Consider the following 16,041-nt stretch of genomic DNA (forward strand, 5'->3'; position numbering starts at 1 on the left):
CTGGAGTAAAGTGAGGTGGTGGTGCCATTTTATAGCTATACTCTCACATCGTAACAGGAATGATCAGTTATTAAAAAGAGAAAGTTCACATTAAATTCACAACAGCACACTCCACTCCTCCATTATAGGTAATTACATGGGATTTTAAATATCTGATGCTAGCTGGCAGCATACAATACCCTGCGAGCAGCAGGCACTGATTTGTAATTTAATTATCGTAAGCCATCCACCTGTTCTTTTGTCAAACAAGGAGCAGCATTTCTACGCATTTGTTTTCCTTCCAGAAATTTGAATTAACCCTTTGAGAAAAGGCCAGTTTTCAGGGAACTTGCTGTTTTCCAAGGAAATTGCAGACCCACTGCAGGGCACAATGCTAGAAAGGAATAAGCGTCTCTGGCTGTGGGGAGGTGAGTCAGAACTCTTGCTTGGTGTTCCCTGGCACCTCCGTCTGCTCCACCATTTTTCCAGAAACCCTTCTTTATTACTGGCTTGCACTCATGACATGATGTTTACGCTGGGAACCAGCAGTAAAAAGCAGTTCTCGTAAGGACTCCAGGGTCAGCGTGTTCCCAGCTCTTTACTGGTTCCCATGTGATAGCAATGATGCAGGCTCAAAATAGGAGTGAAATAGCCACATGAAGAATGTTCTAGTTGCCGCACTTTGTGAAGAATTTGGAAGGGGCAAGGAAAAGGAAGGTACAGAAGTGTACGGTATACTTGCTTACTAATTTATGGAGGCTGAATATGCAGAATCTTCTGCATGCTAATGGTTAATATGCAGTTATAGGGTAAAATTTTCAAAAGCACCTAAGGGTCTTAGGCTCCTAATTCACTTTAGAAAATGGGACTCAGGAGCTTAAATCACTTAGTTGCTTTTGAAAGTTTTACCCTCCATTTATTTTCCTTAATTAGTCTTGGTATTTTGTTTAGGTCTGACTGTGTGCAGGGAGTGAGTAGGTGAGCCTGCACTCTGGTCACTCACATGCTAATTAGTGGCCCAATAGAGGCTGATTGGAGTAATTATCTGATCAGAGTGGGGGGCTGGGTGGGGTAGGAACTCAATTGGCCCCCATCAGCCCAGGGAAAGGCTGAGAAAAGGCACAGGAAGGAAGTGCACCGGGGAGAGGGAGGAACAGGGCTAGCTGAGTCTAGTCATACAGAGGCCTCAGAGTAGGGAGATCTCTGTTCCCCTCGGGTGCTGGCCAGAGGGCCTAAAGCTTGGCAAATATTGTAAATAGTTGGGGACACAGGGTACTGTGGTGATACTAGTGAAGAGGAATTGAAATATTTAACTGAGAACACACCCCGTAGAGTCCTACAGTTTCTGCAAGGAAGGGAGTCCAGGCCCCTGTTACAAGGTCTAATGTAACTTTATAACAGGACTACATTTTAAAAAGTTTGATGATATCCTTGAATAACAGACTAAGAATGTAGTAAAAATACAAATCACTAAAGAAATAGCAACTTTAGCTAATTTCACTAAGATTTTTTTCATCTTTAATTTAGGATTTCAATGAAAATGGATAGCTTTCGATAGTGATCGAGATTACTTTTGATTCGTGGTGTGGGATTTTAATGTTAGATTAAGTGCTTTGTTGTAAATATCTTATAAACTATCAACCATGTGTTTCTGTTAAATAATGCAGTAACTAAAATCATGGGATAGAACGAGGTTCTCAAACTGGGGGTCGGACCCCTCAGAGAGTCGCGAGGTTATTACATGGGGGGTTGTGAGCTGTCAACCTCCACCCCAAATTCCGCTTTGCCTCCAGCATTTATAATGGTGTTAAAATATATTTAAAAGTGTTTTTAATTTATAAGGGGAGGGCTTAGAGGCTTGCTATGTGAAAGGGGTCACCAGTAAAAGTTTGAGAGCCACAGAGAGAACAACTTCTCTGCAGAAACTGATAAAAATTGTGAAGATTTTCTATACTACTTGTGAGCGCCACATAAGGATCAATAATAATAAGTGCTCCTATTACCTATAATAATAAGTGCTACTATTACCTATTACACCTCTACCTCGATATAACGCTGTCCTTGGGAGCCAAAAAATCTTACCGCGTTATAGGTGAAACTGTTATATTGAACTTACTTTGATCCACCGCAGAGCGTAGCCCCGCCCCCCGGAGCACTGCTTTACCGCGTTATATCCAAATTCGTATTATATCGGGTGGCGTTATATCGAGGCAGTGGTGTACTTAGTGCTCCAAGATCTATGGATGAAGAACACTTAATAAAGGATGGTAAATATCCTCCCCACTACTTGGTGCAGAAGTGACTTTCCCAAGATCATGAAGTAAGTCAGTGACAGAACCAGGAAAAGAACTCTGGTCTACTGACTCCGAGATCATGCTGCCTACACTGCCTAGGATCAGTTTTGGGTTTTTTTTTCAGCTACATTGCAGTAGCCAGCATCATTGCAGTACGCATGTTTCTGCTGCCTGGCACAACAGCTCATCCCCAACCTGTAGTTGACTTGTTTGAGTGCAGCACACTAATTGCCAGCTGTTCAAAGAAAGGAATCTTTCTTTCACTGAAAATTTTGACACTTCAAAAATCCCTTGCTGTTCTAAAGAGGGAACAAAAAGTTAGAATATGGAAAACCTTTGTGAAAAAATGTTTCCAATTGGAAATGTCTAAATGGCAAAGTGACACGTGACCAAAATGGAACAATGCAGTGTTCTGAAACAAATTGAATCATTTTGATTCAACTAATTGAGCGATTGGAAAATGTAGACTGAATCAGCAGTTTTTTCCCCACAGAAAATTTTAATAAACACACTTCGAGTGGAAGATTGGTCGAAAGAACGGCTCTAGCTCCAGTGTTTTCTCAGAGCAATAAATTAGGACAAAACTTCAATCTCTACTCTGAGAGTTCCTGGGTTCCAATAAGCATGCAGTGCCTGATCTGTCTACATTCTTATGACACCCATTACTATAGTGTCTGAGTACCTGTTTGATCATATTTCTCAAGGTGCTGGAGCTTCCCTGAAAAGAGAAAGCATCATGGACAGTGTTTCTCAAACTGGGGTCGCCACTTGTGTAGGGAAAGCCTCTGGTAGGCCGGGCCAGTTTGTTTACCTGCCTCGTCTGCAGGTCCAGCCAATCATGACTCCCACTGGCCACGGTTCGCTGCTCTGGGCCAACTGGGGGATGCTGGAAGCGGTGTAGGCCAAGGGACATACTGGCCACCGCTTCCAGCAGCTCCCATTGGCCAGTGGAAGCTGTCATCAGCCAGACCTGCGGACGGGACAGGTAAACAAACTGCCCCAGCCTGCCAGGGGCTTTCCCTACATAAGCGACGACCCCAGTTTGAGAAACACTGATCATGGAGATAATGTGGATTTGTGCTTTGAGGGTTTCAGAAGTCAGAACCAGAACCTTGAACTGGATCAGGTAGTGCATAGATAGCTGATGCAGGCTCTGAAGCAATGCCATCATAAGGAGGAGAGATGGTTTGTGAACCAGTCATGGCTTCTTCATGGACATCTTGCATTGACACTGATGGAGATGCAGTTGTCCAGTCTGTGAGCTATTGTAGCAAGGAAGATGAGATGACTCTTGCATTATGCAGTGTGACAAAGTTCCTCCTCTACCTTGGTGGGTCCTGCGCTTATTGGCAGATTTGCTAATCTTAGTGATCTTCCCCCACAGTCTGGATCAACTCCTCCTGTGGCTGATCAGGAGTTGGGAGGTTTGGGGGGAACCCGGGCCCGCCCTCTACTCCGGGTTCCAGCACACGGTCCTGTGGATTGCAGCTGTCTATAGTGCCTCCTGTAACCACTGCATGACAGCTACACCTCCCTGGGCTACTTCCCCATGGCCTCCTCCCAACACCTTCTTTATCTTCACCACAGGACCTTCCTTCTGGTGTCTGATAATGCTTGTACTCCTTAGTCCTCCAGCAGCGCACCCTCACCCTCTCACTCTCAGCTCCTCACATGCACTTCCTCTCCTCTGGCTCCCCCCTGTCTGACTGGAGTGAGCTCCTTTTTAAACCCAGGTGCCCTGATTAGCCTGCCTTGATTGGCTGCAGGTGATCTATCAGCCTGTCTGCCTTAATTGGTTCTAGCAGGTTCCCGATTACTCTAGTGCAGCCCCTGCTCTGGTCACTCAGGGAACAGAAAACTACTCATCCAGTGACCAGTATATTTGCCCTCGACCAGACTCCTGTACCCCACTGGTCTGGGTCTGTCACAAGGGCTATAATTCTCTATTAAATTCTACAGGATGGTTCAAATAACCTACCGAAATACTATAATCTTGTATTCAATTCTAAGTGACTTATATGGAAACATTAGCATGTTTCACATCTCATGGTCATATTCAATTCAAACTGACTGGGCATATATGTGCATATTTCTATACAGTGTAAATGTATAGATGGGCATGCCACATGCTGCACACATTAACATATATGTACATGCAGAGTTCCATATGTATGCTATGTAATTGTAGTGTCAACACCAGTTATCACTTATATTCATAAAAATGACTCTTGTGATTTATTACACAACAATACAAGATCACTAGAATTACAACCTAATTATTTTTTAAAAAAATCAATTGCATCAGCGTGACAGAAAAGCACAGTTTATACTGTATGACATTGCTCCCTGGTTGTGAACTGAAAACTTGAGACAAAATTAACCAAATTAACACAGTGGCTTGGAACAATTTCACCAGGTGCAATTTACACTGTGCACTGTGGACATTTTTGCCAAGCACTTAGCAGAGAGAGAGAGATGATCACTACTTCAGATGAAGAGAAAGGACTGGATTGAAAAAGGGTAATTTGTCACTAAGACCAACCTGAACATTACCAAGTAAGCATCTGAACAGACTTTTAAAACATTTCTGCCATAATAGTTGATCATACAGTACTGTCTAGGTTAGTTTAGTCCCATACCAGACTCCTGTACCCCACTGGTCTGGGTCTGTCACAGCAGCTATTTCTCAAAGTTTTGTTTAAACAAATTGCTCATTATATTTATGGCATCAGTGTGGCTGGACACTTTCCTTAAAAGGGGTGCATTAGATTTAGTAGAGGATAATGGATTGCTTGGGGTTTCAGTTATCTGTGTGCCAAGACTTATGGCATTGGTTGTATTGGTGGCTTTTTGCCAAAATGATCTGCCTGGTGCCAGTTACTGTGTATGTTCCATACTTGCAGTATATGGAAAGTGTGTGTGCATAAAGTGGTGCAGACATACCCCACAGAGGGAACAGAGATGAATTCTTGCCCATTGTGTATTTTGTAAATAATCGGTGTATTCACAGCTCTTCCCTTATGCCAGAATGAGAGTTTGTGAACTGTAAACTTTTGGAACAGTGTGTACACCAACAGCACACATCTGAACTCACCTTTCAGTGGATTGTGGAGGCGGTTCATCACATCTGATTTTTAACGTCTTCATGAATTAACATAACTTTACTACTGTATATCACAATTTTAAAATAAAAGTGAGTCCTGAATTCCAAATGGGAAATAGAGAGAACGGATTTTCAACAAACTCTTCCTCCAGTGCCAAAACTATTGTGAAATTATGACATGCTTAGTATTCTGTTCTAACCTCTAACTTGGTGAGAAGGCCAGTAGGTCTGAGTACTTATATATTTTTTTAAAAAAGTTGATTTTGCATTTTACAGAATTATTGATCTCTTAGCTGAAAGCAAAATTTCACAATAGCACCACATCCATACACTTTGTGCCAAAGATTTCAAGAAGCCCTGTAGCTCTCCCCTGAGCCTTGACTGAAAGAAAATAGTGCCAAATAGTCTGGCCAAATTTTCCAATGTTTGTCTGACTTTAACCCTTCTGTCCCATGGTTTTCCCATCTGTAATATGGAGACTAGTTACGCACCACTCCAATTTCCTGCCTGTAAAGACTGTTGTGAGCCTACCTCATGTTTCTAAAGCATTTTCAGATCTTCTGATGGAAAATGTTACAGAAGTGTAATGTAATATTATTTGGAGGGTTTTGGGATGTGGACCAATGTCAACTAGAGACTAGGATAAGATCAACATGTTTCTCTTTCCCTTATGGGGGATTTCACCCCAAATCTCTGAAGGTAAAAGTCTAGTGCATCAATGCAGTCTACTACCAAATCTGCCTCTTTTTTGATTAATTGCTTGGAAACAGATTGTTTCTCCTGGGTTACTGATTGGGTGGAGGTTGGGGAGCTAATATTGACTTGTGATCTATAATGATATTAATACATGTGTGGTGTTTTCACAGCTGTTTATTATTCTTGTTTTTTATCCTAGAAGTATCGCTATCAAGATGAGGATGCCCTGCATGATCATACCTTACCTCGTTTAACCCATGAAGTGAGAGGTCCAGAACTTGTTCATGTGTCAGAAAAGAACTTATCTCAGATAGAAAACATCCATGGATACGTCCTGCAATCACACATCTCTCCTTTGAAGGTAAGATGAATATTCATTATGGCTTTGGTCTTAAAACAGGTGAGATCACTTGTCCCATAGTCCTGGAGAAAGATTATTTGTCCAATGGGCAAGTTGCTATTTGAAATGCTTCAGTGAAGTTTAATTGTTTTGTGGCAGGACTTTAAAGCATGGTGGATATTGTAGAGTAACAGCTTATTGCTTTGCTGGCACAGCTTTGTACTAGAGTTGTGAGAGCTGGGGGGAAAATGGGTATTGACAAGCAAACCTTCCCTTTTATATAAAAGGGGATGAAATGTTCCAAAAAAGTTCTGGCATTGTTGTTTTGGCATGACAAACTTTCTCTGTCCTTGCTCCTGAGGTACAATAAGTATTGTATCCGTATAACCATTGATGAAGTACTTTCTTGCTTCTCATCCTAAGCCTGGTGGCAAGTTCCGTGTAAACTTTTGCATGAAGGAAGAATTTGTTTGCCACAGTTCAAATCTTTATTGCTGCAGCACTTGTTGCTATCCATGTCTTTGTCACCGCGTGCTTTGTGATACGTGTAAGTCATATTTTTTAAATGGAGATGGGTTCACTAGCAATGCAAAAGCTGCTCATCTGTATGAGGGAGTTAACTTATTTTTCTTTGTCATCCCAAAAGAAACCCATATAATCACACACAATGAAAGGATGTAGTTTCTGTTTTAAAATGAGTGGTAAGAGCTTTAAAGTGTTTGTAAAACTTCCCCAATACTTGTTAGGTTGATGAATATAGTCACATTACTAGTGATTATTACTTTCTGTTGGGACTGGGAAGAGAAAAGAAAGATGGTAGGCTCCTTAGTTAGAGGTGTTGATGTTCTGGTGGATTTGTTACAGGTGATGACTCTAGCAGTTTACAGGTGACAAGTGTGGTTGACTTCCATGATACTGTGTTCGGGTTATGGAATGGGAGGAGGGCCAAGCAGTGATTACAGTATGGTGGCAAGTAAGAGGCTATTTTAAGATGTATGTAGGTGGCGTTCAGGAAGGTGGAGTGCCTTTCCTCCATAGATGGGCTTTGTGAAAGGGGGAAGGGATAGCTCAGTGGTTTGAGCATTGGCCTACTAAACCCAGGGTTGTGAGTTCAATCCTTGAGGGGGCCACTTGGGGATTGGTCCTGCTTTGAGCAGGGGGTTGGACTAGATGATCTTCTGAGGTCCCTTCCAACTCTAATAATCTATGATTCTAACCCATCTTCATGCCTCTGGACTGCTGAAGGTACTGTTGTCAGAGCAGTACCGGTATGATGCTTTGCTTTCTCCTTGTTGATATCACTCGGCTGCGTGCGTGAGTTCCCTCTGTGTGCTGCCCCAGCTCTGCACAGATAGCAGACCCAACAAGAACCCCCAATAACCACAGAGTCCAGTAAGATGCAAAGTCACGTCGACTAGGTTTATTGCGACCTCGGACACAATGGCAGTTCCCTGTAGGTTTTTTAGCCTAACTCAGGGCATACTACGAGAAAGTGCCTCTTGGCAATGGACCCAGCTCAGTCAGTGGCGGGAGTTTCCACTGCCCCGTAGGCTGGACAAAGGTTCCGCCCCAGGAGTGCATTCTTATACACAGATACAAACAAGTTACACATCACACCTGACATATTGCGGTGCAACCTCTCTACGTAGCAAGTTACAACCCCTCTACGTATTAAGGTACCGCCTTCTACCTTGTACATGTTGGTTCGATCAAAACAACTCTATCCATCATTTTGCCCTTTTGCCCCTGTCATTGGGATGGGTCGGCCTGTCCTCCTGTTATCTATGGAATGTTTCAGTATAGTGTGTTCTAGTGCTGTGTTTATGCTAGGTGAATATATGTTTATGCAGCATCAGCCCTTTTCGTGCCAGCTTCTGTGAGCAGGGCCTACCTCTGGTTCACAGCTTAACTTAGCTTTATGTTAGCAAAGTCTTGACCATTACTTTAGTTCAGGCCTCATACTGGGCCTTTATCAGGGCCTGCACTTACTACAGTACCACTTTGTTAGTTTTTGTTGTGTATAGAAATTAGGTAGTATTCCTTTTAAGTAGTCCAGGAGCCCTCTAGTGGGTCTCTGTCTTCTATTGCCAAAGCTAACAGTGCAGCAATATTTAGCTAGGCCTTTTATGTTAATGTGTCCATAGTAAATACAGGTTTATTTAGAGCCTGACTGCAGTGGCACCTGCAGCAGTATGTGCATTGTGCACTGTGCATACCACTGACAGTAGCAAGGAGGAGCAGAGTTGGCTGCCCCACTCCACTTAGGTTTGGCCCTGCCAGCCATCCATTGTGACAGGAGGGCGGTGGGGCCAAAATTAAGTGAGTGGGATTGCGTGCCCCCCCAATGCACCAGGTCACAATAACACTCACTCACAGCACCGATTTTGGCTCCTCCATGCCCCCCACAGTCCCCCATGGGACTAGTCCTGCACCAGAGTTCCCTCTTGGGGGCATGCCTGGCGTCACCCCTCTTCCAGCAGCCTAGGTGTCTCAGAGATGAGAGGCGATACTGCACCTGAGCAAGCTGGGCTGGAGGGTGGGGGCTGAGCATGGCATGGATTTGGCAGGCAATCCTCTGGGACCAGTGGCTCTGCAGGGATTGACTGCATATACCACTGAATACATTTCTGGGGGTTCTGGTGCATGACTGTCTCTGTGGTTTCCTCATATCCTTGAAGTTGTGTAGAGAACACAGACACAACAGTTTTTATTACCCTGTGGGGGAGTTGTGAGGTGAGGCGTTCTGGCCCTTTACGGTATCAAGGATGGCTATTTTTGTTTAAGCAAGGGAGATGACCTCTTGTAGATAAGGCAAAGAGACAGCCTTTATTTACCTGGGAGATAGAAACTTCCCTGTAAGGTCACCTGACCCAGGCTGCTAATGTGGTGATGGTGGTAGGCAAGCTCAGTGCTGAGAGGTGGGTGGAGGAGAAGAGTAGTTCCAGATCTGTGGAGCTGCCCTTTAAAGCCTCTCAGCCCAGTTCCTGCGGTGGTAGCAGAAAGCGCTTGCTACACAGAGGGAGTGCAGGGAGGAGAGGGGCTATGTGACACTGCTTGTATGCTCGTGTCGAGTGCAAGTCTCCTTCTGATCCTGTTTAAGGATCTCTGACTCTGTCCTCTCAGGCAGGGCCAGTGCAACCTCTAGGCAAACTAGGCGGCTGCCTAGGGTGCAAGATTTGGGGGCGCCGCCACCAATCAAGATGCTGGCTGCAGATCGCAGACTGTAGGGAGGATGTATATGATAAGAACCACGCTCCCAGTGAATTGCTCTCCTGCCATTTAGAAAGCCAGCGAAGTCCTTTCGATTGTGAATCGATAATTGTACAGATATGGCTGTGTTGGTAGGTACATTACAGTAATAGCTCCTCTGTCTTGTAGATTGCACAGTAGCCAAAAGGAGAGTGCAGCAGATTGTGGCGGGAAGTTTAAGACCCCCGCTGGGGCTGAGCTGTGCTGTCAGTGCAGTGCAGGCCGGGGCCGGCTTGCACATGGCATGCTCAGAGAACGGGCTGCAGGATTTCCAGACAGAGGCTCTGCTCCCTGGGGAGAGAACAGGGCCGGCTCCAAGCACCAGCTCAGCAAGCAGGTGCTTGGGGCGGCCATGGGGAAGGGGCAGCAGGTCGGGCTCTTCGGCAGCAATTCGGCGGTGGGTCCCTCAGTCCCTCTCGGAGGGAAGGACCTGCCTCCAAAATGCCGCCGAAGAAGAAAGCAGTGAATTGCCGCCGATTGCGATCATGGCTTTTTTTTTTTTCCCCCAGTGCTTGGGGTGGCAGAAACCCTGGAGCCGGCCCTGGGAGAGAAGGGAGGGATGCCGCAGCTGGCAGCTTTGCGGATTCTTTCACGTGGAGGGACGGCTAAGCCGCTTTAACACACCTCCCTGCGACCCAGCTTTCTACCCTCCCGACCCTGCTTTGGCGTGAGGGCTGCGCACTCTCTGCCTCACAGTCCTGCCTGCCCCACGCCCCCTGCTGGAGCAAGAGCCCAGCATTCAACTCCCCAGCCCGCGCACATGATGGACTCGTGAAGGCAAAGCAGGCGACATGCTCCCATTGCCCTGTTGCAAGTGCACTTGGCCCGCTGCTGCATGCCAGGGACTGGAGAGGAGAGTGCCCATTTCACCTGGCGGCTCTTTGAATTCCACCCCACACACTGCCCCCTAGCCAAACCCAGATTGCGCCCTCTCCCCCCTCCACACCCAAAACTGGTCTCCTCCCCTTCCCCTTCCCATCCAAACCCGAACCTGCACTGATCGAACCCGGTCTGCTTCCCTATCAAACCCGATTCCCTCTCTGATCGAACCCGGTCTGCTTCCCTTCCGCTTCCCAGCCAAACCCAATCTCGAACTGTCACTGTGGTCTGCTCCTCACTGGAGTCTCTCATTTAGACTCTTGCCCCAGCTTCTCACTTATGTACATCTACATATGTCTCTTGCTGTTTTCGTTTGCTGGCTTCTAAGCATGGGCTCCACTTTCCCTGGCTGTCATCCCCTTAAGTGTAGGGAGGGCATGGAAGGGCAAAGTAAGTCCTGGACTCATAGTACTCTGGTTCTCTGACAGGATTGTCTGACTGCTTCTTGCACTGAATGTTGTTCCTCAGCACTGACTTGAAAGCCTGTTCAAAAGCCTCTTCTCGTGTTGGGATCTGAATGCAGGAGTAGCATCATCTGCACAAGGAAAGGCTACCCAGAGTATCTCTTACTGTACTCTCTATTCTTGGGCTACAAGACTTCTGTATTCAGATTAATTCAGTTTCATTTCTTCCAGGATGTGCTCTTCTTTCTCTTCCCTCCACCCTCGCCTGGTTCTCAGAGATGCTGTGTATACAGAGCATCACTTATTTCTGCTGAGAGTGACTAAATGTGATGGAGCACTCTTTCTTTCACCCCGAGATTGAGATCCATGTGCTTTCAACTAGTATGTGTGGGACAGGTGTCATTTTGGCTGATAAACTAGGGCCATCCAAAGCTAAAAGCATGAACGGTCAATGCTCTGTAGTAGGGGACTGTAACAACTCAGACCCTTTTCGGATTGGCATGGAGAGGGACCTGAAGTGGGTTACATGTGCTTCTAGAGAGGCGATAAATATCTCCTTATAAAGGTCTGGAGCTGTAGATGTGACTATAGTATAAATAAGGGGTCAGCAACCTTTCAGAAGTGCTGTGTGAGTCTTCATTTATTCACTCTAATTAAAGGTTTCGCGTGCCAGTAATACATTTTAATGTTTTAGAAGGTCTCTTTCTATAAGTCTATAATATATAACTAAACTATTGTTGTATGTAAAGTAAATAAGGTTTTTAAAATGTTTAAGAAGCTTCATTTAAAATGAAATTAAAAGGCAGAGCCGCCAGGACCCAGGCAGTGAGAGTGCCACTGAAAATCAGCTCATGTGCCGCTTTTGGTTGCCTACCCCTGGTATAAATGTTTGTTTTCTCTCTGATAAGTGGTGGAAACATTGAAATATTTCCTTACCAAGTAGAATTCCAAGTACTGGGGTCTTAATACAGCCTGTCTGTTGCTCTGTCAGGAGCAAGAAACTGCTGACAACTGCAGTTGCATAAATCTGTCAGAAAATCCCACTGAGAGTTGTTTTCACTGGAAAATTTGAACTGTCCTGACCCAGTTTTGTGAATGCAGGTCAGAATTCTTGGTGCAAAGGAGAAACATGTAAAAGGTAACACAATCACAAGTTCACCTCGACCAGAAGGGGTGAAGGGATTTACATCTGACAAGCAATCCAAGTGGAATGCTTGAAGCCCAGGCACTATGGTAGGTTGCTAGATAAAGAGTTAAATATTTGGCCGAATAGCCTTTAAATCGTTCTCTGAGTGGGATTTCACAGAGGAGTCTGTGGCCCCAGAATGAATGTTTTTATTTGAATGACTTGACTGCCTTTAGTCAAATAAATCATTCAAATAAAACATGTCTTTAAAGTGATAGAATGATTTGCATGGCTTATTTTCTTTTGAATGGAGAATCATGAATGATATATATGATGTATGTAATTGATCCCATTCAGTGGTGAATGCAAGAAACTGGATTTTATTATCACACGACCAAGCCTTATTTTAAACTTTATATCTCGATTTTTGATAAGCTGGAAGGAGTGAGTTTGGAGGAGGAAGAAGCCGCCTCTTTGCACACATTACTTTTGTTATTCTTTCAAGGAGGAAATCTGCCATGATTATATGAGCTGAAAATTGCCTTTTGCTGAAATATCCCTTTGTGGTTTGTTTGAGCTTGACGTTTAGTATTGAGCCTCTGTGTGCTTGAGGCTGAGCTCTAATTTTGGCACCAAAATAAGTGGCCAGATGTGGGCCAGAAGTGTCCCAATAATGACTGCTGTGCATGTCTGAAAATCTGTCCCTTATTTAGGTGACTAAATGGAAGCAAAGTTCTATTTGAAAATCTGGTCCCAATTGTAAGTGCTGAACACTTGGAAATGTTGGCCTTGAGCCCTTTTGAAAATCTGTCCTCCTAAAACACTGTTGTCAAGTGTGATGGATGTTGTATTGGAACTTGGATAGCGTGTGAGACACTGCTGCCTGCCACCCTTCATTGGTTGGGTATCATTCAAGTATCTAGGGTCTAGTTTGCATGAGCTGGGACACAATATGTGTTGGAAGAAAACAGAAAAGGGCAATCCAAACACTATGTTGAAACGTCATAGCTTTTGCACAGCCCAGTAACTCTGTCTATTTAAAGGTGCTTCCTTTATGTTTAACAATGATTATAATGTTTTTGGGTATATAGTTTCATCATTATTTTAAGAATACTCCCAAAGCAATAAGAAATCCATGATGTGAACAGCTTTTATTTTTCCATGCTTTACAAGGAAAATGCACCTTCAAGGAGCACAATTTACTTCCACTGTTTATCATTGTTCTCTTTCGTTTCATTGTGACTCTAGTTTAACTTCACATTTTTAACATGGACTTTGCTCTTATGTTTGCCTGTAGAATGTATTGTTCAACTATGCAATGCTATTGATATATTCAGCTAAAAAACCTGTGTTAAGAGTGCTAAGGATGCACAGTGAATCCCTCAATAGCAAGAAAAGGACACTATTTAAGGTTGCCTGAGCAACTTTAATTCCGTTATAATGTAGAAGCTTAAAGGAGCTTCCGCAAAACCCGTGCTTTGCCCTGTTCACTGAGAATGAGGCACTTTTCTATATTGATATTACTAAAATGTTTTTGTATCACATTGTGTTTAACAAATTGTGTTGATGCCCTAGCTTGTATGAGAAAAATGGAAAATGAAAAGGTCTCAGTCAAAAACCCTCGTCTTGTAGTTTTCTTCATTTGACACTAGATGGTGGAATTTGCTGGAAATCCTTTGGTCTGGGACAGCAGGCCTTCAGTAACCAGTTACTGAGAAGATTTTCAGCATATCGGTGGGAAGTGCTTACTTAATAGAAATGTAAGGAATGGTATGTTACGGATTTACTGTACATAGTTACCTTTTAAATCCATGCTCTACTGAGAAATCTTTTGGCTATAACATACACAACTGTATCTAGTATCCAGAGCTATAAATTCTCTCACTCTCTGACTCCCATTTTTTTTTTTAAATTCCACCTGGGAATAGATCTAATAAGTGTTCATTAAATGAGAGAGAGAGAGAGAGTTCGTAAATCTGATTTGAAGTCTTGGTATTAGCTGTTTTGTTTTTTCCATCTCCCTTGCTTTTAATAGGTGAGTAGCTCATTACAAATAAACTGAAAATATTTGTTATATCTCATTGATGGCATGCATATTTTAGATGTCCGGTTTTCCCAGTCCTTCCCTTTACTTTCTGGTTTAAAGCAAGAGCTGAGTGCCGCCTTCTGGTGGCATTTGATACAGAAGAGAGCATCCGAGCCCTGTGCTAGGATCCTTTCTGTAGAAAAGTTCAAATCCCTCTCCTTCTGTCTTTTCCTTGACAGTCTCACTTGCTGGAAGAGGAGGGGAACTACAACCTTAATGCAGATTATTTCTGGTGCACATCCCTCACCCGCGCTGCTTCCCGCCTCCCCCATTGGCCTGGGACGGTGAACCACGGCCAGTGGGAGCTGCGATCTGCCGACACGGCAGATAAAGAAACTGGCCTGGTCCACCAGGGTGCTTACCCTGGTGAGCCACATGCCAGAGGTTACCAACCCCTGTTCTAGGATCTTTTGAATGCTTAAAATTTGACTTTGTCTAAGCTGCCTCTTTGTAACATGTTCTGTTTGCTCTAAATGTCATAAATATGTTGATGACTTACTGTCCAGCTTAAATATTCTTTGCTGAGCTGCCACATGTTAATAGTATCTTCACTAGATGATGATACAGTTAAATCTTAATTGTTCAGCTTTATCATCAGAAATTCATTTCCTTCCCCTGAATCTCAAATTCATACAGAAATTGAAATTCATTTTTCTGCTTCCAGTGATTGCTCCTGTTTATTGCATTGTAGGTGTGTGTGCTCACCATGTGCACCGGTGCTGGAAGTGTTTCCCTCAGTGGTATACATAGGAGACCATCTCTGGCGCCTTCTGGAGAGGCACTTGTATGTGCTGGTATAAGGGATGCTGCCGGCTCCCCCCTCCCTCAGTTCCTACTTACCACCAGTGACGGTGCTGGAATATGTCCTTGCCTCGGCAAGCTTACTTCTCTCAACTGTGTCTAGTTGTGAACTCTTTTTATATAGTTGTTAAAAACTTTTCTAGTTTTATAGTCCCCTTAGTGTTAGAGTTAGTAATAGTTGGTTAGTCCTGGATGGGACTTAGCCTAGGGCCGGCCTGGTTCCCGGGCTTCAAGCCTTGTGACTGCTGCAAGAAACAAATGACAGTCAGTGATCACCACAAAAGCAGTCTGAAGTCGCTCATGTGGGTTTCCCCCAAGCACAAGTATCACATCTGTAAGAGCTTCAGGCCATGAATGAAAAAGAAGCGGGACATTCTTCTTCAAGCTCCCTCGCACTGGCATCAAAGCCGAATAGAATGGAGTCTGCTCTGAGTAACGCAGCCTCGATGTGGAGCATGCCGCTGGCACCAACCCCCATCCCCTGTACTGGCTAAAAAGAAAAGAAAGGGCGAGCGAGGGTGTTCTCCTATATGCCCTAAAGGAAGGAGAGAGCCAGAGGAGAGCAAAGACTCACGAGGGGCAGCTCTTTCTCTGTGGTTGGTGGCCAGGCTCCACCACCTACTGAGCTGTCGAGCCCCCTTCAAGACCCGGCTGCCATCCTGGAGAGCAGTGCAGAGGCACTTGGCACCTGGCAGTGCTGTCCATGCCGGAGGCCTTTCAGGCCACTAAGGACAATCTGTCCCCTCTGGTGCCATCCACACCAGCTACTGAAGTGCCCAGTTAGGGGTAAACTTGTCCTGGGACCCTTCCAGTGGTTTCTGTCAGTGTGGCACCGCTCCCCACCGCAGTGGGTGCTCTGCCAGCACTCACCTGAACAGCGCCAACAGCCGGCTGACCTGCCAGAGTGCCCGGCGTTGTTCCCAGTCTCTAGGCAGTGTTCACTGGGATCCTGGCGTTGATCGCCAGCTGTCTGGCACAGACCCTTGGAGGTGTGACGCCAGTCCTGAGAGCCCTGGTGCCAGGAGCATCCAAATCGGTCTCCAGGCTTGTGGCACCATTCCAGAGGGTTAGTATGCTGGTCCCT

At 44.8% G+C, this 16,041-nt stretch overlaps 1 protein-coding gene across 7 annotated transcripts in view; it reads left to right on the plus strand.

Moving 5' to 3' along the window:
- Nucleotides 1–16,041, plus strand: part of DLG2 (discs large MAGUK scaffold protein 2) — a 1,465,131-nt gene that overhangs the window by 682,451 nt on the left and 766,639 nt on the right. For all 7 annotated transcript variants that reach the window (XM_045020521.1, XM_045020529.1, XM_045020530.1 and 4 more), the window contains one exon: nucleotides 6,272–6,433. In XM_045020521.1, coding sequence (XP_044876456.1) covers nucleotides 6,272–6,433 — 162 coding nt within the window. The remainder of the gene's footprint in view (nucleotides 1–6,271; nucleotides 6,434–16,041) is intronic.

The sequence above is a fragment of the Mauremys mutica genome, chromosome 1 (genome assembly GCF_020497125.1).
Source record: "Mauremys mutica isolate MM-2020 ecotype Southern chromosome 1, ASM2049712v1, whole genome shotgun sequence".
NCBI classification, from domain to species: domain Eukaryota; kingdom Metazoa; phylum Chordata; order Testudines; family Geoemydidae; genus Mauremys; species Mauremys mutica.